This window comes from Typopeltis vanoorti, chromosome 6 (genome assembly GCF_054136105.1).
Source record: "Typopeltis vanoorti isolate ZY-2024b chromosome 6, IOZ_Tvanoo_1.0, whole genome shotgun sequence".
In the NCBI taxonomy this organism is placed as follows: domain Eukaryota; kingdom Metazoa; phylum Arthropoda; class Arachnida; order Uropygi; family Thelyphonidae; genus Typopeltis; species Typopeltis vanoorti.
In genome coordinates, this window is record NC_143554.1 from 159,505,366 (window position 1) to 159,529,749 (window position 24,384).

Sequence of the window (24,384 nt, forward strand, 5' to 3'; positions counted from 1 at the left end):
ATACCTTTCCATCTCTATTCCTGTCAGGATGTCATCCTCATCTAACCATGTCTCACTTATTCCGACAATCTCTGGGTGCACAGACGCAATTAGTGCAACCATTTCATCCGCCTTGTTTCTTATACTTCTAGCATTGGTATACAAACACAACAACTCATTTCTGGATCTACAGCTAGTTCCACTGATACCACTCAGTCGATGTGATCTCTCCATGCTGGACTGGGGCCATTTCCCTTTCTGCTTCTTTATTTTAGAACCCTTTGCAATTCCATCTGTTTCCTTTTGATCCCTGATCATCCCATTACTTTCCTGCCTACACATTCTCTCACCTCCTCTTGGATCGTCCACCTTTCTCACGCTGTGTATCCCTGTCCACCCTGAGCCTCGCCGTTTCCCTGCTCCTCTTGCACACCCATTCTCTCATTTTCTATACTCATACCACTCACTTCCACATTCATTTCCACTCCTTCAATCTCTCCTGTCTTATTCTCCTGCTCTTCCACATCACTCCCCTCTCGATCTGATTCATTCTCTCTATTCACTTCTCTACCTTCCAGCAGCAGTCTCTCCAAGCAACTCACACCATAACCACTCAAATGCAGTCCATCGCTCCCATACAGCTGACTTCGTCCCTCAAACTCATTCCACACATTAACAAACTGTACTCCCATCTCCTCACACATTTCAGCCAGAATATCATTCATAATCCTTGCTCTCCGCCTCATTTCACCACAATCATACCTAGGCAACACACTGACCACCCTTCCTGTCACATTATTCTCCTTTATCTTTCCAAGCAGTCTCCTGACATTCATTTTGACATGCTCTTTGTTCTCTCTCAAATCATTCGTACCAATTAATACAATTAACTCTTTTGCTCATTCCCGCCTCATATTCAATGCCTCAATCACTTTACTCATTTTACCGCCTGGAAAACATACCTTGTGCATTTTATCCTCTAGCACACCTTTAATAATGGAGTCGCCATACAACGCCACTCGCTCATCTTTTGTTAACTCTTTCATGCCATCATTTCATGCCAACCTGCAGAATAAGATAAAATATTTCACTTATTATGGCTCCTCTTTAGGAGTCTAAGGACTAATTGTGAGAGGATGCTCAACCCACCCATCCAAACTACTTAATCTTCCATTTGAACACTTGGTACTGATATGCACACCATGCTACTATCTGTCATCAACACAAATGCTATTGACCACCAATAGTATTTTTGCCTCTAAATTGCACATACACTCTGGCCAATTTACCTGTGTGCGAGATGAAAAATCTGAGTTTCTGTGAGAAACTTGGGTATCTCCATACAAGATAAACTAACTCACCTACAAATGAAAAAATCTGCTTGAAGATTCCTCTTGTCAAGATAATAATTGAACTCTGGTCTTTTCCACTCAAAGAATGCAATGTCCTGGCTTTCTTTTCATCACAAGCAAAGATGCTATTAAGACAGTTTTTAGTAACAGTGGCAAATTAAATATGGAAAAAGACAACAAAATAACAAATATGGTGGAGTCAGTTAAATAAATTTATATAGAATAAGAGAGAAATTTGTTAAAAGCTGTACACAAAATATTGTTAAAACCAGTATTCCTCTGTCTGAGAGTTGATTAGACAGACAGTTGGTCAAAGACATGTATTAGTTCTGAGAAAAATTATGGAAGTGAATAAATGTCATCATTGGAAATTCATTTTTAATTAAAAATTAATATATCAGGAAAATTGCATGTGTATGCTATCTGATTTGCCTACATACTGGATCAAAAGAGTTTCCAGGAGAAAAAAAATCCAGCTCCCTCCATGCGAGATAGGCTAACTCACCTTCAGTTGATAAAGCCAATATAATATAGATTATTCAAATCAAACCTTGGTGATTATCTTCAGATAGTACAATGTCCCATTGTTCTTCCAATTGTTTTTTCCAAATCTTTTCTTTCATGTTAATGAAAGAAAAGTATCCATATAAAAGCATCTATTCTCTTTCAGGTCTTTTTTGATTTTCAAAGGCAGTGCTTATTGCATGTATCTATGTACATTTTGGTCTTTCTCTGGATCTCTTTATTTTCTGTTCTCCTAGAATCACAGGCAGCTACTTTACTATTCTTACCTCTCCCATTCTGCTGAATTGACAATACTACCTTACATTAGCTATATGCATACATTCTTGAATGCTGTTAAGTTTATTTTGAATATGTTCATTTTTAACATAGTTCTGCCATTTATGCCATCTGTTCACCCCTTAATTTTCCTCAGAACTCGTGATCTTCTCTAATCTTAATTCAGCTGTTTTATTTATAATCCAATTTTTAGGTCTGTAAATTTAAAATACAGTAAACTCGCGATTTAATGGACTATTAGGGACTAAGGGTTGTCCGTAAAATCGAAAGCCCATTAAAATGCGAATCCTACAAATAGTATTGAAAATTAAACACTTTCAGTGGTACAGTATTAATATATTTTAATGAGAATTATTATGTAATTTTTATGTAAATACATTTTACTGAGGATTGGGCTTGAAAAAAGCAAGTTTTAGTTGCTTTCCACTTTTACGCTGTTTCTTAATAATTAATGATCGAAATTGCTGAAAATGTTCGTAATAATCGATCACATCTGAATCTGAAGATGCTCCTATGAACGGGGTGATGTCGTCCATGTGTTCTCAAACCACTGATAGTTTCAGACCAGCTGGAACCACTTCTCTTCTTCCTTGTTGTCAGCCTTGTGATCACCCTGTAGAACATCTTCAGCAATCACTTCCTGGCTGAGAATTTAGTAGCCCGGGTCACCCTCATCAATGTCTAGCCATTGTTTAGTGTCATTCTAACTGACATTATGACCAGCTTGCATCTAAGTTTCACAGAAATCAGAGGTTTCAAAACCGCCGAAATCGTATTCTGGTTCACTCCCCTCCAGCCATTAGCCAATGTTGTAGTCTTTATTTCCTTCAAAGTGGCAGCAAAATTAAAGATGGCAGACTTGATGTTGTATGTACACAAATTTTGAAGTGTCCTCCTGGCTCCTCTTGTATCTTCTTTGGGATCGCTTTTGTTCTCCAAGACAACCATAACCTCTTCAAGAAACTTCTTCTTATACAACCTCTTGCAGGCAACAGTGACTTCCTGGTCTATAAGCTGTATTATAAAATTGGTGTTTGGAGGAAGGAAAATACATTTTATTCTTTCATTCCTACTAACCACCTTCTCAGCATTAGGATGGGCTGGAAGTAAAACAGCTTTTACATCTTCAGGTAGTTTTGGACCTCTTCTTGGTAGTTTTGAACTTCAGTTATGAAGTGGTTAAAAAACCAGTTGGAATAGATGACAGGCAACTGGTTCATAACATTCTTCAAAAGTATGAGGCTTTCATGCTCTTCCAACTACCATCGGCTTGAAGTGATGTGTGCCATTGGCATTAACACAAACTATGGCTGAAATGTGCTTCTTGTTTAATTTGCGGCCAGGCATGCTAATCTCATGTTTGTTTGCGAGGGTATTTTCAGGAAAAGCATGATAGAACAGGCCACTCACATCTGCATTGTAAACTTGAGACAGAATAAGACCCTCGGATTCAGTGACTTCATCGATGTGTTTTCTGAAGCTTGTTGAAGCCAATAACGAAACTTGTTCAATATCGGCGCAGAATACTTCACCACATGTTTGCCTGTTCGTAATGCCATGGCGTTTACGAGAGCGCCAAAGCCACCCATCACTCGCTGCCTGGAACTGTATGCCCATGTGTTGTGCCAGTTTTTCAGCCACTGACCTTAGTTCAACACCACCACTAGACTGCAGTTGAACAAACCACTTGTAAATAAACTCCTTCTTCTAAATTCTTATGCTTGGCAAACTTCACTTTTCTCATCTGCCACAGTGAAACCACTTTTGGAGCTCTCAATGCTATATTTTAGCGAAAACTGAGTAAGTTTTCACTAAAATTTTGTAATCAACACTAAATACGAGGCTAATCTTCTTTAATGGTAGGCAGTCTCAAGTAGAGTGATGTGGGCAAAATATGAGAATTGGGAACTGGACAATGAGACTTATTTCTGCTTATAGTCCCACAGAAGGTTCTACTAACGGTAGAAGTGGAGGAATTTTTTGAGGCTTTAGGGAAAGCAACTGACACAATCAAAAAGGAAAAGTTAGTCCTTGTTGGGGGATCTAAATAGTAGAGTAGAAAATGATTGTCAGACATACAAAAATATTTTGGGGAAATTTGGAGAAAAGAGCAAAGCTAATAATAATGGCAAATACCTGTTGGATTTCTGCTCAGGACATGGACTGATTGTTACTAACACCATGTTCCAACATAAAAATGTTCACAAATTCACATGGAGAGAAGAGACAAGGAATAAGAAAAGTCTCGGTCACTATGTTATTGTCGATAGTGATGTTTTCTCCCTGGTGCAGGACACCAGAGTGTACAGAGGATTTGAAATTGGAAGCGATCATTAGTTAATCTTGAGCAGGATAAAATTGAATTTCATATTGAAAAGAACAACATGTAAGAAAGATTTAAAGTGAATAAAAGTTGAGCAGCTCTCAGATGTGAACAGTAGGCTAAAATACACGATTATTGAAGAAAAAATAAAATAGTTTGAGAATAGAAACCAAACCTTGGAGATTCAGTGACAAGTCCTGAAGAAAACCCTGATTGATTCAGCCAGAAAGGCATATGGTGAGGTTGTCTGCAAGGATAGAAAAATCAGAACTCCATGGTGGACACAGGAAGTTAAAGAGGCAGTGAAGGAAAAGAAGAAAGTATATCAAAAGTTCCTGTCAAATAAGTCCGCTTGTTCTCTTAGAGAATACAGAGACAAATGTAAGAAAGCTAAACACTGTGTAAAACTAGCTAAACAAAAGTCATGGGAGGACTTTGGCAAGAACATAGAAAATAAATATCAAGAAGGAGGTAAGATATTCTGAAGGTTGTTGAAGAAGCTTAGAAATGGAGGAAAGAGTGCTGTAAAAGGAGTTAGAGATGATAAAGGTGATATGAAAATGGGAGAAAAAGATATCCTTGAAATATGGAGTAATTACTTCGAAAAATTGCTAAATGAAACAAGCAGCAATAGCAAAGTGGTAAAAAGCACTCAACAGGAATACATATCCATACTTGAAGTAGAAAAAGCCATCAAAGGCTTGAAATGTGGAAAGGCAGCAGGAGTAGATGATATTCGACCAGAAATGCTGAAGTATGGTGGTATAAGAGTCTTACAGTGGCTGCACTGCATAGTTCAAAAGGCCTGGACAGAAGGACAAATTCCCAATGATTGTTGTAGAGCTCTCATATTAGACATAATAAAAAGGGAAATAAAACTGAATGCGAACATTACAGAGGTATTTCGCTACCAAGTGTTCCTGTTAAGATTTACGCAAGTATACTTATGAAACGGTTGAGAAGAATTATGCAAGAAAAGCTTTGGGAAGAACAAACTGGATTCAGGCCAAATAGAGGCTGTCAGGATTAGATCTTCACTTTACGAGAAATAGTTGAGAAATCATGAGAATATAACAAAGATCTGTATTTAAGTTTTGTAGATCTATTAAAGGCATATGACAATGTGACAAGAGAGAGAAGCTATTCAAAATGCTACAGTTATATGGTGTCAATGGGGCATTATATCAAGCAGTGAGTTGTGAGTCAGCAGTTAGAATTGAAGGAAGTACAGGAAGATTGTGTGAGGTTAAATCCGGTGTCAGACAAGGATGTACGTTATCCCCTTTGTTATTCATTATCTATATGGATCACATGATGATAATGAAAGTGGTGTTAAACCTGATATCAAAATTGGAAATGTTAATGTCAGCTCTTTGCTTTATGCTGACGATGTTTTACTTCTAAATAAATGCGCTATAAGTCTGCAAGATTCTCTGACTAAATTGAAAACTGTGTAGTAGATATGGTATGAAGGTCAGCAGTAACAAGACAAAGACAATGAAAATAGGCAGAAACATTGAAAATGTCAACTGCATCATGAATGGAGAACCTGTGGAACAATTAAAATATATCAGCTACTTCTTCACGACTTTTAGTGAAGATGGTAAATTAAATATGGAAATAGAAAACAGAATCAACAAAGCTGGTATGGTAGGAAGTCAGCTGAATAAATTCATATGGAATAAGAGAGAAATTAGTCAGAACACTAAATTAGATGTATACAAGACAGTGTTCAAACCAGTATTTTAACTTTGGGATCTGAGGACTGGGCGAGAAGTAAAACACTTGACCAAAGACTAGAGACAGCAGATATGAAAGTTATGAAAGTCGTGAGAAAGATTAGGGACACGAACAGATAGTATCAATGGCAATATCATATTAAAAACGAGGATATTAGGAAAGAACTTGAACTTGTTCATCCAGGAATGCGTTAGCAGAGCTAATCTCAGGTGGTATGGTCACTTAAACAGAATGGGCGAGGAAAGATGACCAAAACAAGTTTTCTCTGCCAGGTTGGCAAGAAAATGACCCACAGTTAGACCAAGATATAGGTGGATTGATACAGTAAAAAAAAAGTGCCTTTGAAGATAGAAATATAAAATCTGATAATGTTGGAGTCTTGACAAGTAATAGACTGATTTGGAGGAAAATTGTAGATAGGAAGTTAGTAATGATGTAAATTTTTCATGTAGTACTATCATATCCTGTACACCACCCCTTGAGATGGGAGGAATTTGATGATGAGTATTTATTTTTAGCCTTTTTTTCAGACTTTCTGTGTTAAATTGGTCTGTTATACCTTTTGAGTTCTTTAGCTGCATAGCTTGATAATATTCAGGATATAAGGGTATATTATCTCGCCTCCATATTTTATTAATTCAATGGTGATGCCGTCATTACCTGGTGCTTTGTTGGCTTTCATTAGTTTCAGTGTTTCCTTTAGTTTCTTAATTGTTATAATTGTAAGTTTTGATGGGTATCTCTGTGTCAGAAGATGTGGTATTAGCTGGTACTTTTGAGTCATATAACTCTCTGTAAAATTCTGTAATTCTGTTGAGTAATTTTATGTCTAACCCTAGTGATTGTGCCATCTTTGAATTTGATAGCAATAATGTGTTCCTCCTGTGGTCATGCTCCTTAAGACCTTCATTTTTTGTTTTTCTCTATTGTTTCTTTGATTTTTTTGTGTGTTATATTCATGTATGTCTGATCTTATTTTCTTTCTTAAGGTTTTGTAAATTTCTGTATATTCTATATTTGAAAGTTTGTTTTGATCTTGTTTCATTTTTCTTCTTTTGTTCAGAAGGTCTATGGTTTTATCTTTTAGCTTGGTACTTTGGTGTTGATTGTTGATGTGTATAGCTGCTCTTGAAATTGCTTTAGTTATTTCTGTATTAGTTTTCTCAAAGTTCTCTTCAAATGGGTTAATATTGTCTAACTCCTTTAACAGTTCCATTTGAAACTCTTTGTTTGTTTGCAATTGTGTTGCTTAATTTGTTTTTTTTTTTTGTTAGCAGCAATCAGTTTCCTTCTTTCTTTTCTCAAGTTCAGTTCTATTTTTGCTCTAATCAACCTATGATCGCTACCTATTCTGAATGTGGGTATCACTGAAACATCTTGGATGATATGTTTCTTGTTCCTCTGTGTGGGTGGATGTAGGAGCATAGACTTGAATTAATTTAATTATGTATCTTTTGCTCATTATAAGTGTGTGATGATTCTGCTCGAAATAATTTTAAATTCTTCTATTTTACTTTTTATTATTATTTGACACCTCGAGGGAGTCCAAAGACTCATCGAGGGAGGGCACCTACTCTGCAACTCTGTCTCCACCACTCAGTCCACCAACTGACCACAACTACACCAACACCATCTACCGCTGACCACCACTGGTTTTTCCACAGACAGTCGCAAACATCCATGCCCATGGCAGGATTCGAACCAGCAGCCTTTTGGCTGGAGAGTGAATACGCTAACCACTCCGCCAGCCAGGCCAGCAAAACCCTACACCTCCATATTACTCAGGCTAACTCACCTTTAGTCAAAAGAGACCGGATAAAGGTTCATAAAGGTTCCTCATGTCAGGGATGGGAATTGAACCCAGGTCTCTCCACTAGTGAGTTCTATCAGATGTTCTCCTATTTTTTTTTGTTTCACTGAGTCCCATGATATCCCAATTTATATTGTTGAGCACTTTCTCAATCATCACTAGGTCTTCTTCTTGCCTAAGGGTTTTGCAGTTATAAGTCCCAATCCAAAGTTTATTGTTGTTTTGTCCTGGTTGGCTTTTCCCAAATTTATTATCTGTTTCTATCCTCCCTGGTGGGTTTGAGATAGCAACTTCAGGTGTTTGGGTTGGCAGATTATGCCCATTTTGGCCTTTGCAAATACGGCTGCTCTTTTTCCTGACTGTCATGGTGGGAGGAGGATTGGTCTAATCGTCTGTGCTAATCAGTCATATTGGAAGATGGGTTTTATACCTACTGTGAGGTTTTTGATCTTTTCTTTCTCTCTTCTCCTGTTATTTTAGGCAGGGGTCCATGCCAGGTATTGTCAGCTGGACTGGGGGACAAGGGCTGGGGCAGAACCCAAGTCTGCAAATGTTCATAAGCTGAACCGTCCTGCTCGGTTTTCCATTAATTAATGATACTCGTATGGGGCACCATGTGAAGGTGCAGGATCAGAGTTTGCTCCCCAAAATTATACCTAAGCATCTGACATGGTTTTTATACATTCTGTGAATTCTCCATTGAGAATGTAGTTAATATTTTCTCTTGTTCCTGCCTATTTTCATAGCTTGTCTTTTAATTGTTGAACATGCTAAATTTTTTGCAGTATATATTCAGTTTGGATAATTTTGCAATTCTTTTAGTTTAGAACTTTTTAGGAGGAAAAGAACTAAGATAATAAATATGCATGTAATGTTCATTGTTTATCTTACATCCAGTTTTTACATCAGACAATCTTCTTTTAGTTCCTTACTTCTTACTGAATTACAGTTTAAATGTAAGCTGTATATATATATATATTTTTTTGTTGTTGTTGTACAATGTTCCATTAATAATATATAATTACTTTGAACACCTTTTTCCTCATTTGTTTATCATATGCTCTAGAGATCAACAAAATCTAATTCAGAGCCTTGTCACTTTTTTGTGACAAAGCTCTGCTTTTAATAATTTTTTCAAAGTAATTATTCAGAAATCCAGAACAGATCCCTATCTTTTACTGCATTCACTTTTATCTTCTTTGATTGCTTTGACACTGCTCTTTCCTTTTTTTTTTTTCCTTCTAGAGTGACTTCTAGAATATTTTGCTATATTAATATTCATCTTGAGTATGTGTGGCACTTTTTTTTAAGCCTTCTTCGACTGGTTTCAAGTTAGTCATTCTCTTGCATGGTAAAGCAGGTTTTTCAGCCCATAGACAAAAAAAATTTACCTACATTATTTCAGACAGTAATATCTTGCATTAGGATTGGGACCATGAGATGGTTACAGGTATCTAATGCACTTCCTTCACTAGATGCAATTTAATATCATTGATAGTTAGGCAGCTATATTTGAGTGGCTAAGCTAAGGGTAGAGATTGACACTGCCCCTCTTTCTGTAAATGTTAGAGCTAAAACAGCCTTGCCTACTCCCTTTCGGAAATAAAATGCATTAGCAGGTAGCGGATAATATTCTAGGCAATATGCTGACTTACTTGTCAGGAACTTTTGACATTTCTTCTGTTGCAGGACTACTGCTTTAACTTAAGTCCACCATGCAGTTCTGATTTTTTTTTCTCTCTCTCCTTACAGAAATTTAATACATAACACCCTTTCCCCTTGAATCAGTTTGATCGTGATTTTGGTTTGGAGTGATATTTATATATTTGAGTGTAACAGCTTACTTCTACAAGCTGCTTAACTTAGATTTTTCTCTTCTATTTATTTTTATCCTACTCAAAATTAATAGTGATCATTTCATATTTTAAATCATCCTCTCTATGATCTTGTATCCTGAATCAGTATGAAAATATGACCAACAATAAAATAGTGACTTTTGGTATTTGTGTTTTTCTGTATGTGAATTTATGCATATCTTTAATATTCTGAGCAGAAATATGAGAATCTTATTACTATTATTTCCTTTTTTTTTCCCCAGCAAAATGTTTGTCTGGGATTTATTGCCTAATGTGCTGTTTAGGCCACCAACAAGAACCAGTTCTTTGTCTGATGCACTCTAATGACATGAATTTTTCTGTTTCTTTATAAGAAATATATCTAGGACCATAGTCACAAATATTTCTCACTAATTTCTATGCATCACCCTACTTAAAATAGCTTGTTATTCAATACTTTTGTTGTATCCTGAATGTTAAAGCTCTTCCTTCCTTTTCTTGATCACTCTTGTTGAAATATAACATTCTAGTTATTATTTAGAATACTTCACCTGTTTCCAGTATTCATTTTCTCAGTAATATGAACTCTATCAATGTAATATTTCTGTAATTCTTTTGCAGTTGCTACGACTTTTCATCTGATGCTGTTTGTGTGATGGTTATCTTTGGTTCTCTTAGAATCTGTTGAATCTGGGATGATTTTGGTTGCTCACATTTTTTACTTTTGTTCTGGTTTCCTTGATAAAAATGGCAGGGACCTTGCTAATCCAGCACACAACAACTGGCATGACTTCTAATTTTGTTCCATCTTATTTATCTGATATCAAGCCAATACAGAATGGAGTTTGATTGATCATCCTAAGTTGAAAGTCCATTTCAAACAGAATGAATGAATCATAATTGAAATTTCTGTGATTATTACATAGTTTTTTTTTTTACATCAGAATGAAGATTTAATTTTTAAACTTTTTTAGATGAAGAAAAAAAAAAGTTAATTTTTTTTTTTTTTTAATGTCAAATATCACTGTTTACATATTTCCTGTCTCCTTTTACAAGCATTATGGTGCATCTTTTGAACTGATTTGTAGATGTATTCAAACAGGGAGCATTAATTTAAGAGTGTTTAATTTTTATTCTCACCCAAGACTTGAAACAGTTTAGAACTTTTAAATTGAAGATAAGTCATCCTTTCATTTCAAGAAGGTAGCAGGGATTTCCTCATTGAAGCTGATTCTACCTGCCTCCTGCAAAATAGGCAATGTTTTCATCATAGAACATCTGTAATTAACAAATACAAACTTGTTATGATAGGTTTCACGGTATAAAAGAACACAGATGGTTAAGCAAATAACTATTTATTAACTTAAAAGCTAATATTTCGCTGGTCTTATATCCAGCATCTTCAGAGCACACAATACAAAGTTTGTTACAAAGGCAAGACAACCACAATCCGGTGTAACAGTGGGGACAGTATAAGTGATTGCAGCGTGCAACACAAGACTAAAGTCCTAATATGGCGCCATCTAGGTTAAAAAAAAAAAATTCCAAGTTTTGAAATAGTAGTCCAAATGATAAAAAATAAAAGTAATAAGTATTAATTTGGTCTTAGGATGACTGTCTCCCAAATCTTTGGTAGATTTATACAGCCATACTTGTTAAGGTTTGGGGTATGTTTCAAGGCTTCTGTTGATTCCAGGAACAACCTCTCTGACTTGTAGAAGCTTCTGTGCATTACTTTTGTTTCTTTCCAATTGATCCTGTGTGCAGGGGTATCCAGAGCATGGTCTGCCAGACCCGACTTACCATAGCGAAAGTGTCGGATATATTTTTTGTGTTCACTGAGGCGGATGTCCACATTTCTTCCTGTCTGTCCGTAGTAGGCTTGGTGGCAACAACAGGGCACTTCATAGACACTAGGATGTGATAAAGGAGTGCATTTGTCCTTGGGTGAACGGATGAGAGTTGCTAATTTTTTATAAGGTTTAAATACTGTGCGTAATTGATGTTTGTTAAGCACCCTAGATATCTTTTCAGATGTGCCTTTAATGTATGGGATGGTGATTGTTTTGTTGTAGTCTTCTGTGGTAGATAGAGGGGATTTATGGGTAGCATTTAGTATGTTATCTATTTTACGGGGATTATAACCATTGTTTAAGAAGGTTTGATGTAGGTGAGAAAGTTCAGCAGTGAGAGCACTGTCATTGGAACAGATTGCTCTAGCTCTATGGGTTAGTGTTTTTAAGATACCATATTGTTGAGAAGGGTGATGGTGTGATTGTTTGTGTAAGTATCTCCCTGTATGTGTGGGTTTTCTGTAAACAGAAAATGATAAGGTACCTTCTGGAAGACGTGTGATCAGTGTGTCCAAGAAAGGCAGGCAGTCATTGACTTCTAGTTCCATTGTAAAGTGGATTTTTGGATGCTGGCTCTATTTAGGTGCGCTAAAAATGTATTCAATGTGTCTGGGCCATGTGGCCAAATGGCAAACACATCGTCAACATAGTGTAGCCAGAGGCTAGGTTTGAGAGTGGCTGTGTTGATAGCTAATTTTTCCAGATGTTCTATGTAGAAGTTGGCTAAGGGGGGGAGAAAGAGATGAACCCATAGCTGTCCCATCTAACTGTTTGTATATTTTCCCTTTCCATGTAAAATAACCTGCCTGTACTGTGAATTTAAATAGCTGGGATATATCTGGGGGAAATTGTGAATTTAGTAAGTTAAGTGTTTCAATCAGTGGTACATTAGTGAATAATGAGGTGATATCAAAACTCGCCATTAGGTCTGAACTATTTAAGGTGTGGTTTTCTAAAATACTTTTTAGATGAGTAGAATTTTTAACAAAAGAGGGAGAATTGTTTGTGTGAGTGGTTAGTAATTTTGCTAAATGTTTGGCTAGTTTATATGTAGGACTGTTTATACTATCTACAATAGGACGTAAAGGTGTACCTTGTTTGTGTATTTTTGGAGCACCATATATTCTGGGTGCTTTAACCTGTATGGGTTTAAGTTTTTTGACAATTTCTTTAGGCCAGGAAGTGATTTTGTTCAGTAACTTGCACACCTTATTCTTTTGTGAGTTGGTGGGATCTCGATCTATGATTTGATATGTAGACCGGTCTTGGAGCAGTGCATGCATTTTGCTTTCATATTCTGTTGTATCCATAACTACAGTGGCGTTTCCTTTGTCTGATTTGGTGATTGTAATGTGGTTATTATTGCGTAGTTCTTTTAGAGCTATTATTTCTTTATGCGGGATATTATTTTTGGGAGGCTTAGAATGGATAAGGATATTGGCCATGTCTAACCTAATATTATTGGCTATGGCTGGAGGCAAGTCGTGAATCCCACGTTCAACAGAAGCCATTATTTTGGTTTTAGGCACATCTTTTGGAGAAACAGCAAAATTGTTTCCAAGACTTAATGCACTGGTGGCCTCTTTGGATAAGGTAGTCGATTATCCACGCGTATAAATACAAACTTCTCTACACTAAAAAAAAAAAGCACTCATGAAAGCTATATTACTTGAACTGTAACAGATTATGGGACTAATACATTAATAGAAGAGGATGATAAATTTTATATAAGCATTTGACTGGTGTTAAAATAATTTTGTTTATTTGAAACAGGGAGAAATGACCACAGAATCTACAGCAGCTTCTAAATTATCCAAAAGAGAATCATATAAGGTAAGTACAAATTTTCTACCAGAGGAATCATGTATTTACATGTGGCTGAAGTAAGTTATGCAAAAATGTTTTGAGACTAATTAAAGCATATTTGTAAGGAAAACAGTGTAGACTGTATCTCACTCAGCAGTACTTTATTTTCTTTGCTGGCTTTCCCTTACTACTGCCTTGATCCTATTTCACACTATCTTTATACAAACCCTTTCTCTGTAGTATGCATCCAATCAGAGGAATTACTCCGTTATTTTCTCCTTCTCTCACGGGACTTTTGGAAGCTGATTCTCCAAGTTTTTTTTTTTAGAAATGATGTGTTGATAAGTAGTGTTTTGCAAAGCAGTAAGAAAAACCAAAAACCAAATATTCTTAGAATAACATCTTTGTTGATATCAGGCTCATCATTGGAGGTCTACATAACTAGCAACATATCTCATGTTGATTATTAAACTCATTTATACCTATTATTCACAAGGTATTCTGTTAGTGATAATCTGGCACAATGTATTCTGACTGGATAGCTATCCAGTCAGAATAGGATTGTGAAGAGGAAACAGAAGAGGAGGCCATCCTGGGATGGCCTCCTCTGTATTGATCCATTAAATTCCCACTACTAATTTTAACAGCTTTGTCATATCTTTCCTTCCTCTCCACCAAACTCTGAAATTTCCATTTTTTTAAACTCTCTATAACCAATATTCCAGTCTTACTATTGTCCTATCTACTCATCTCTGTGGTAATCTATCAAATTGTCAAAGAATATTACTACATATAAATCTTCCTTATCCAACACATTTGTTACCTTAACATAAATCAATGTTTACACATCCCAATGAAAACTAGGTGATCACCATGGCATAATGTCATTCTTATCTTTACTTGTCAGGATGCTCCTTATCATAGCAATATTAGTTTGTGGTCTTTCCAACATGAAGCATTTCCACCAATTTACTACATAACCTTATATCTCTGTACTCCAACTCACACCTTGCAGTTATTAATTTTAAATAATCCACTCATTAGTCCATGCTAAAAGTCTAACCAACTCTTCTTGAAAGTAATTAACAGTAGCAGAAGCATTCTCAATAATTCTTTCCAACTTTGCACCATAAGCAAACTGAAAATTCCCAGTCAATCAACATAAAATATCAATGGACCCAAAACAGAACCTTATGGCACACACCACTGTTTTTTGAGACACAGCCACATCATGCACAGCGTCCTGGCTCAGGGAGTCAATCTCCAATCTATTATTCATTCCTTTCTTCTGTATCTTGTATACCAACTGCCATGTGGTAATCTGTCAAACTCATTTGCAAAGTCCAAGAATTACTATATATAAATCTACTTATCAAATGCATTTATCACTTGATCATAAAATGTAAGTAGATTGCTAAATGTTCTACTCTTCAGAAACCCATGCTTATTATTAGCATAGAGAATTTTTTGTTCATAATTCTAATCCTGTGTTATATTCTTAACCACCCTCTCAGTACCTTCACTACAATAAATTAAAGATGCCAAGAAATTATATAGTTGGTTTTATTCAAGTATAAGCAAACAAAGTTTGCACGTGAAGTAACTTCACGACTGGACAACTCATATATAGAGGCTAATGACTTCACATCACTTGCCTTAGTAAAACACATATCCTTACAGACATGTATAATGCTATGCATTATGGAAAGGGTTGCTACCCAGACCGTTTTCAACCTTTATTGAGGTCTTGTCAATGGGAGCCAGACCCAGAAGTGATACCAAGGTTGAAGTAATGCAGAGGTCATATTTCCATATACAAGTAGCTAAGTGGTGTCATATCCTATTACTGAAATACTCTGGATTAGATATAGATGTTGAAATTTTTCCACTTGATTATACTATAAATTAAAGATGTTAAGAAATTATATTCTTAAGGCAAATGATGTGAAGTTAGCCTCTATATTCGAGTTGCTCAATCGTAAAGTTACTTCATGCTCAAACTTTGTTTGCTTATCCTTGGCAAAGGATTAAACCAAGAATATAATTTTTTGGCATCTTTAATTTATAATATAACCAAGTGGAAAAACTTTCAACACCTTCATTGCAAGTGCAGATATAGAACTTCAGCTGAACTTGCTGTGCTTTGACTTGGCTGAATAATTTCAGTCTCAGCATAGGTAAAATTCCACAAGATTTGGAACTAGGCATGATAATCCTGTTGCTTAAGGGTGGCACCAAGATGATATGTCTGTCTATTAGTATCTCTGGAGTTGTGAAGATTTTGGGAAAGTTGGTACAGAAATGAATTGACAGAGAATCTGTACTTTGTAATAAACATTACAGGTTTACCGAAGGATGGCAGTGTTTGAGTAACTTGCTCACGTTTTATAATATGATGATCGAGTTAGACAAGAATGGATATATTGGACTTTGCTAAAGTTTTTGACATCCCCTATATCCTCCAAGTTACGCAATTCTAGCATGAAAGGCTGTTGCATAAGTGTCATTTGTGGGCACAAATGACTTAGTTGGTGAAAAAAAGAATGTTGATAGAGACTTGAGGAAGTTATTGTGACAGATAAAGGATAAAGAGTGTTATTAGAAAAGTTGTTAACATGTTTCTCAGATATGACAATAATGAATTGAGAAGGAGAGCAGAGATAATGAATAGCAAGATAGCTGAGTTGTGTGAAACAAAGAGAGTTCAGTTTTGAATCTGTGGAGTGAATTCGAAAGAAAGTTGAAATAGTTTAAAGTTAATGGATTGCATTTGAATGGGTTTGGTGTTGGGCATTTCGAAAGGCTATTGTTTTCTGAGAAGGTTAATGTAGCTAAGGATCTAAGAATACTAGTGAAGCAGGATAGCACAGCTAAACTGGCTGTACAACAGAAGGAAGACGGATATAACGTTGAAGATAACTAGGTGATGGAATGCATAAAGGCAGCTATAAGAGAGATTGTTGGTGCTATAAAATGACCTTAAAGTCATGTGGATTATGTTTGTATTCAAATGTAATGAGTATTTGAAATAAGAGAGATGACTTTGCTGCATTGATTCAGTATGCCCAAAGATAATTGGTATAAGAGAAACTTAGTTGTGTGAGGATGATGTGATGTCAGGAATAGAAATGGAAGGATATACATTTTCCAGAAGGATAGGAATGTGAAAAGAGGAGGGGAAGTGCTGTTAATGTATATTGGTTAGATGGATTTGGAGATTGTCTCTCTAAACAATACCAGCAGGTTGTGTATGATAGAGCAGTCATGCCTCAGGATTCTGTTCTTGGGCTCCTTCTGTTTAACCTATTTGTAAACAATATATCATGTGGGCTGAGTGGGGGATCTTCAGTTGTTTGCTGATGATGCAAAGTTAGGGAGAATAATAAGTAGCACTGCTGATGCTGAATCCCTTCAGGAAGATTTAAATACTCTTTTTACTTGGATAAAAGAGTGAGGTTGTAGTTAATATTAATAAGTGCAAGGTGTTGCATTTTGGAGTGCAGAAATATAAGACTGTGTACTATATCGATGGTGCCATACTGCAGAAAGTTGTTGAGATTTGAGAAAATTGGAGTGATTGTTTACAGTAGGCTTGAAGTTTAGAGGTCATGTTGCAAAGACTGTACATTGCAGTACCACTGTTATGTGAAATATTTTAACATGCAAGAATAAAGGAGGTGGTTGTGCCACTGTATAAAGCACTAGTCAAACCACATTTGGACTATTGTGCTCAGATTTCATCACCTGGTTTTCAGTATGATGTAGAAACATTGGAGAGGGTCCAGAGAAGAGTGACCAAAACAATATCAGAACTCTGGAATGCTGCCTGTGGAGAGAGGTTGAAAAAAATTGGATTGCAGAGTATGGTGTATAGGAGGAAAAACAGTAATATGGTAGAGATGTTTAAGTTAGTGATGAAATTTTATTGGATTAATCCAGAGGGGATACATCCATCGTAGAAGATGAAAGGGAAAGAACCAGATGCCATCTCTGGAAGTTCGGATAAGTGTAGTGAAGAGGAATGTGAGGAGTATTGTCAGTGAATGGAATGTGTTACCAGAATATGTTGTGAATGCAGGAAGTGTTTAGGATATTAAGATTCAGTGTTGTAGATTTGTTTTTGGTTGAATGAACCTCCCACGATGAGTCTGCTGACTCCATTGAAGGTGTAATAATAAGTTGGGGTATGGTCTGAATTATAAACTATTAGCTTGGATAAAAGAATGACTGACTGACAGATATCAAAAAAGTGGTTATATGGATCATGAGTCCACAAGGACCAGTGGTGTGTACCTTAGGGATCAGTCTTTGGTCCATTGTTATTCAGCCTATACATTAATAACATTCCAAAAGATTTGACAAAAGATCCATTTACTAATGATGCTAATAATAATAATAATAATTATTATTATTATTAAGAGAGACCTCTAGGGAGTCAGGGACTCATTGAGGGAGGCCACATACTACACGCACCAGCTAACACACTTATTCTTGAATTCATTAACACTACTTCCACTCACAACATCTAATGGGAATCCCTTCCAATCACACACAACCCTATGAGAGAAAAATCTAGCCCTCACCCCTTCTTAGCAATAGTCATTCTCAGCTTCCAAGGATGCCCTCTTGTCCCTTTCCCACCCTCCTAAAATTGAAAAATGCCATCAATTGAAATCCTGTATGATCCTTTCAGAAGTTTGTAACTTTCAATCACATCACCTCTCTTTCTCCTGTTTGCTAGTATCTGCAGTCTACAAATTCTCAATCTGTTTTCTTAATCAGTATTCCATAATCCTTATATCATTTTTAACACTCTCCTTTGCACTCTCTCCAATATATCAGAATCACAACAGAAACTAGGAGACCAGACCTGTGCACAATAGTCTAAGTAAGGTCTTATCAAGGCTTGGTAAAGAGGAAAAATGACATCCTTATCTGTACATGTGAATGTTCGTTTCAGCATTGCAATTATCTTTCAAGTTGTATTTGCCACATGATCCCTGAACGTCAACTGCCTATCTACTTACACTCAAAGATTTCTAGCCTCATCAGTTTCTTCAAGCATAATCCCACCAATATAATACTAACATTGGATATCTAATTATGCCAAAGTTAATGACTTGATGTTTACTGACATCCATTTTCCCATGGCCACAATTCCAGCCTATTTAAATCATTATGCAAGTATTGCATATCAGCAGCATTCCTGATTACTCTAGCTATCTTTGCATCATCAGCAATGTTGCTGTCAAATCCTTCCCAATATCATTAATGTATAGATTGAAAAAACAATGTGCCAAACACTGATCCTTATGGTACACCACTGGCTACCTTAAATCTTGAAAACTTACATCCCATATATACCACTTTTTGATATCTGTCAGTCAACCATCCTCTTATCCATGCTAATGTTTTATAATCCAAACCCATATTCTCCAATTTATGCAACAGTCTACCATGCTGTATTCTGTCAAAAGTCTTAGCAAAATCCAAAAGTATCATGATGTATCCATTCTCCTTTGTCTAGTTCAATGGTAACATTGTTACAGAATGTGATCAAGTTGCTAAAACATCACCTTCCCTTAATAAACCCATGTTGCTCATTGCAAAGTAGAGATTCACGCTCAATCTATTTCTGAATGCAAGCCCTAACCAGTTTTTTCAGAATCTTCACCACCACTCCTGAGATACTAATTTGTCAGTAGTTGGATACATTGGTTTTTGCACCACCCTTGTGCAATGGAATTGCCATACATTCTTTCCATTCCTGTGGAATCTTTCCTATTCTGAGACTCATATTAAACAGTCTGCCAAAGGAATAGTCAGTTCATCTGAACATTCTTTTAGCACATGTCCTGATATCCCAACAGTCCCTATTGCTGAATTCTTATTCTGTTTGTGCAACAGCTCTAATACCTCGTCTTCATACACCTGAGTTTTTTCATCCAGTGAAGAAGTAGCAGTGAGCACAATGTCGCTACACAAGGTTGATAGCTTTTAACAAAATGTGCACTTATTAGTTGAAGAACCTCTTCTGCATCTGTAACCCTCCTGCCAACTGGATATAGAAGAGTTATTCTTTCATATTCATTCTTTTATTTGCAGTATATCAATAGAATTCTTGTGGGTTGTCTTTAGCACATAAGAGCCAATTTCTTTTCATACTCAGACTTTGCTTTCTTTAAACAGTTGTGATTATTCCTGCCTGCTACTTATAATTTTCGTAATGCACATCATCCTTATGCACATATATTCCATCCACATCATCCTTTTCTTACGAATCTCTTGCTTAAATATATGGGAGGGTAATCAGGAAATCCACTGCTGGATGAAGAAAGCCCTTTCAAGATTACTCCCGAAACTGGCTTTTCTTCCCCATGTCACTCTTGCAAATCTAATGATATCATCAATATGCTGTGATTGTGGTCTGCATCTTGGTTGTTTTTCCTCTTGTGGAATATATTTATATATTCCACAAGAGGAATATATATATATATATATATATATATATATATTTCTTTTGTGATCCAGTCTTGTGATACCAAGCATACTTCTTTCTATACTAAATTGTCTTCTTAATTTTTGAATTTCCTTTGCATTTGGTGTCCATATTTCACAGCTATATATCAATATAGGAAGAATACATTAAAAACTTTCCTTTTCAGACATAATTGTAATTGGCTTTTGAATATTGTAATTTTCCAGATGCTTTCCATCCAAGCATTGTGCATCTTTTAATTTCGTCCATGATATTTTGATCAATTGATATCCATTGTCCTAAAAATATGTAATGATCAACTTGTTCAATTTCATTGTTATTGATTTTTATTATTTCTGGCAGCACATAGCTAGTGAACATAATTTGGTTCCTCTTTAGGTTTATCTTTAAGCCAGCTGTTTTGTTAGCAATTTAGAGTTTGTGGATATGAATCTGTAATTCATGTGCAGTTGAAATAAAAATAACCATCATCTGTGAAGCATAAATAGCTTAAATATCTTCCATTTCTCTTCAGACCTTTTTCTTCCTGATCAAAAAGTTTCAGTAATTCTTCTAGGCATGCTGTGAATAGTTTTGAAGATAGTGTTACCTAGTTATACCTCTCTGTATTTCCACAGTAGAGATGTTTCCATTAAAATGAACTATTGCTGTTGCATCATAATTTGATGGTCCTGACATATGGCTGCTAGTTTTGTAATGCTTTAAGTATTGCACAAGTTATTATTGAATCAAAAGCATTCTCCATAATCATCATCATCATCATTATTATTATTATGTTTATTACACCCTCCATGGAGTTCACAGACTCATTGTGGGAGGTTCATTCAACTGATAACATATTTATCACATAGAATCTTAAAGTCCTTAACACTCCTTGCATTAACAACATTCTGGCAATGCATTTCATTTGCTGACAGTTCTCCATGTAAAAAATCTACTCCTCACACCCTTCTTCACCACACACACTTTTACATAACTTCCAGGAATGACCTCTGGTTCTTCCCATCTCCTTTTATCAGATTAATCTCTGGATTAATCTGATAAAATCCTCTCACTAACTTAAACGTCTCTATCATATCACTTCTCTTCCTCCTATCCACCAAACTTTGCAATCCACATCTCTTCAACCTCTCTCCATAGCCAGCATTCCAAACTCCTTATGTTGTCTTAGTCACTCTTCTCTGGACCCTCTCCAATATCTCCACATCACATTGAAAACCAGGTGACCAGATCTAAGCACAATAGTTGTGGTCTAACCACTGCCTTATTCAGTGGCGTAACCACTTCCTTATCCTTGCATGTCAGAGTACTTCTTATCGTAGTAGCACTACAATGTGCAACACTGGCAATATGCCCTTTAAACTTCAGTCTGCTGTCAATCATCACTCCCAAATCTCTAATCTCATCAACTTCCTGCAGAACGGTACCATCGATACAGTACACAGCCGTATATTTCTGCACTCCAGAATGCAACACCTTGCACTTATTGATATTAAAACTACAGCCCCACTCTTTTGTCCAAGTAAAAAGTCTATTCAAATATCCCTGAAGGGATTCAGCATCAGCAGTGCTACTTGTAATTCTTCCCAACTTTACATCATCAGCAAATAACTGAAGATCCCCAGTCAGTCACATGATATATCATTTACAAACATGTTAAACAACGTGGGGCCTAAGAACAGAACCCTGGGGCATGCCACTGGTTACCCTTCTTTTTTGAGACACTGCTCCATCATACACAACCTGCTGGTATCGTTCAGAGAGGCAATCGCTGATCCATCTAACCAATATATATACTCTCTGTTCCCATCCTCTGCAGCTTGTACACCAACTTATCATGTGGTAATCAATCAAATGGTTTTGCAAAATCTAAGAATATCACTGTATATGATTCTCCCTTATCATAAAATGCAAGTAAATTACTGAAACGGGACCTACCCTTTACAATCCATGCTGACCATCATAAAGAATGCCATATCCATCAACCCAATTCTGTATCAATTCCTTACCAATCTCTCTGACACCTTGACCACAAATGCAGTTATACAGACTGGACTATAGTTGGAGACTTCTGTCTTAGAACAATGCTTGTAGAGTGGTACTATTTTGCCTTCTTTCCACTCCTTAGGAACCTTACCCATTGCAAGACTTTCATTAAATAACCAGGTCAAGGGCATAACCAACTGTGGTGCACATTCCTTAGCCATACGTGGTGATATGTCATCCATTCCCAAAGCCTTATTCACATCTAACCCCACCAACACCTGATGCACCTTTGTTTCTTTCACTTCCAATTCTCTCAATACTTGCCTCTCTTCTATATATTGCACTGGATCATTTACACCAGTGTGATATATGCTGATAAAGTGCTCATTCAATAATTCCACTATATGCTTTGCAGTTGTTAGTCTGCTGCCATGACTATCCACCTGACCAGTCAATCTCCTCTCATACTGCACGTTTTCTTTCTTTACCATGCTTGTAATCTTTCTAGCCTGCAAGTTATACCCTTCATGGATCTGATCACCACCAACTGTCTTGTACCTCCTCCATAACATTTCCTTTTCCAACATAGCTTGCTTGATTTCACTGTTCATCCATTTCACACACCCTATTTATTCGCTTAAACCTCAGTATGTAGTCATACATTGCTTTTGTCAGGTACTGCCTTATGAGTTTCCATGCATTTTTAACATCTTTTATGCTCAGCTCATCTACCCAACATACTGATGCTAACTGACTACAGAGCTTCCTATAATCACCTGCTTTATACTTCCACATGTATCCATTTTTGCCAGTGACCTTTTCTTGTTTCATCACTTCCCTAACAAGTGCCTCATGGTCACTCTCACCAACGAGTGGCTGTGTCAACACCCCATTAACAACTACATCTTGTGAAGTTATCACTAAATCCAAAACATTAATGTCTCTAGTTGCCTCAGTCACATGCTGCTTAAAATATACTTTTCTCTCAGAAATTCCACATACTTGCTCTCCTTGTTCCCATACACTATCTCCTCCTTCCAGCCTATATTCCTGCAATTAAAGTCTCTCATCTGGATCACCTTATTTTTACATTCCCAGCTAATTTGCCTAAACATTTCACAATCAGTATTCTCCAATAGCCTATAACAGCATCCTATCAGATATACTAACCTGTTTATTTCAACTTTGCACTACACAGATACATAATCTGTGCATGCATCATCAGCTTCCACACTTTGCAGTCACAATTCCTCTTCAATCATTAACAGCACCCTCCCCTCCTCTTTTCACATCTTTATCCTTCCTGAAAATTATATATACTTCTAATTCTATTCCCGACATCACATCCTCCTCAGACAACCAAGTTTCACTTATTCCGGTTACTTTTGTGCATACCGTCTCAGTCAGTGCCACAAACTCAGCCCTCTTGTTTCAAATATTTCTTACATTTGTGTATAAACATAACAATCACTGTGTGTTTGAGGCCATCCTACGAGCACCAACATTCTCTATTCTAGCCATGACATATTAAACATACAACCGCGACAAAATGGTAGTTTGTATACGTTACACCGTTCAGTAATCTCTTGTACAACATGAATATGGTCCATTGTGCTAAAACCACTTTGAAAGCCTGCCTATTCTTTTGGTTGTGCTAGGTCTAGAATTGCACAGAGCTTATGAGCCAAGTTTGTAAACCACTGATAGCAGACTGGGTTGGTAGTTCTTCAAGGCTTCTGCTTTACCTTTTTTATGTATTAGAATAAGGGTAGCCTTTTTCCATGCTCTTGGTACATCATTTTTCTTCAGACATAGGGTAAAGAGTTTTGCCAAGATTTTGTAGATCATTTCCCCACCTGCTTTTAGAAGTTCAGCTATTACTCTGTCCTTACCTGCAGCCTTTCTAGTTTGCAAGCTTAGGTATCTAGTTAGTTATCTTGGATGCTCTAGATAACTTCTTTTGGTACAACCAAAAAAACAGGCAGGCTTTTGGTTTTCTTCTGTTGTCTTCTTCCTTTGATTCATCTTGATGCAACATTGAGTAAAATTCTTCCATTTTTTTTTTTTTTTTTTTTTTTTTTTGCTATAGCATATCTTTAATTGTTTGTTGTATGATTTTACAATGGACTTTTCTTATTTCTTCCTTGATACATTTACTGATTGTTGTGTATGATTGAATGTATTCAGTTTTATTTTGTAGGTTATCAGCTTGTTTCCTTTTGCTTAGTTTCTTGATAAGCTGTTTTATTTCTTCAGAAATTTCATCTTGTTTTGTTTCTGTAGTACCAGCTGTCTCAAGTCAGCATTGCAAAAGTTTTTTTGTAATAATGTCTTTACTTTTTGATGGATCAGCATTGTCATCTATATTAAGATTTTTAAATCTATTGTTTAGTTCATTTT

At 36.3% G+C, this 24,384-nt stretch overlaps 1 protein-coding gene across 9 annotated transcripts in view; it reads left to right on the top strand.

Annotated features, from left to right (window-relative positions):
• The window catches only part of LOC150106162 (oxysterol-binding protein-related protein 8-like), a 387,947-nt gene that overhangs the window by 228,782 nt on the left and 134,781 nt on the right, over positions 1–24,384 (top strand). For all 9 annotated transcript variants that reach the window (XM_090394505.1, XM_090394508.1, XM_090394504.1 and 6 more), the window contains one exon: positions 13,467–13,526. In XM_090394505.1, the coding sequence (XP_090250631.1) occupies positions 13,467–13,526 (60 nt within the window). The remainder of the gene's footprint in view (positions 1–13,466; positions 13,527–24,384) is intronic.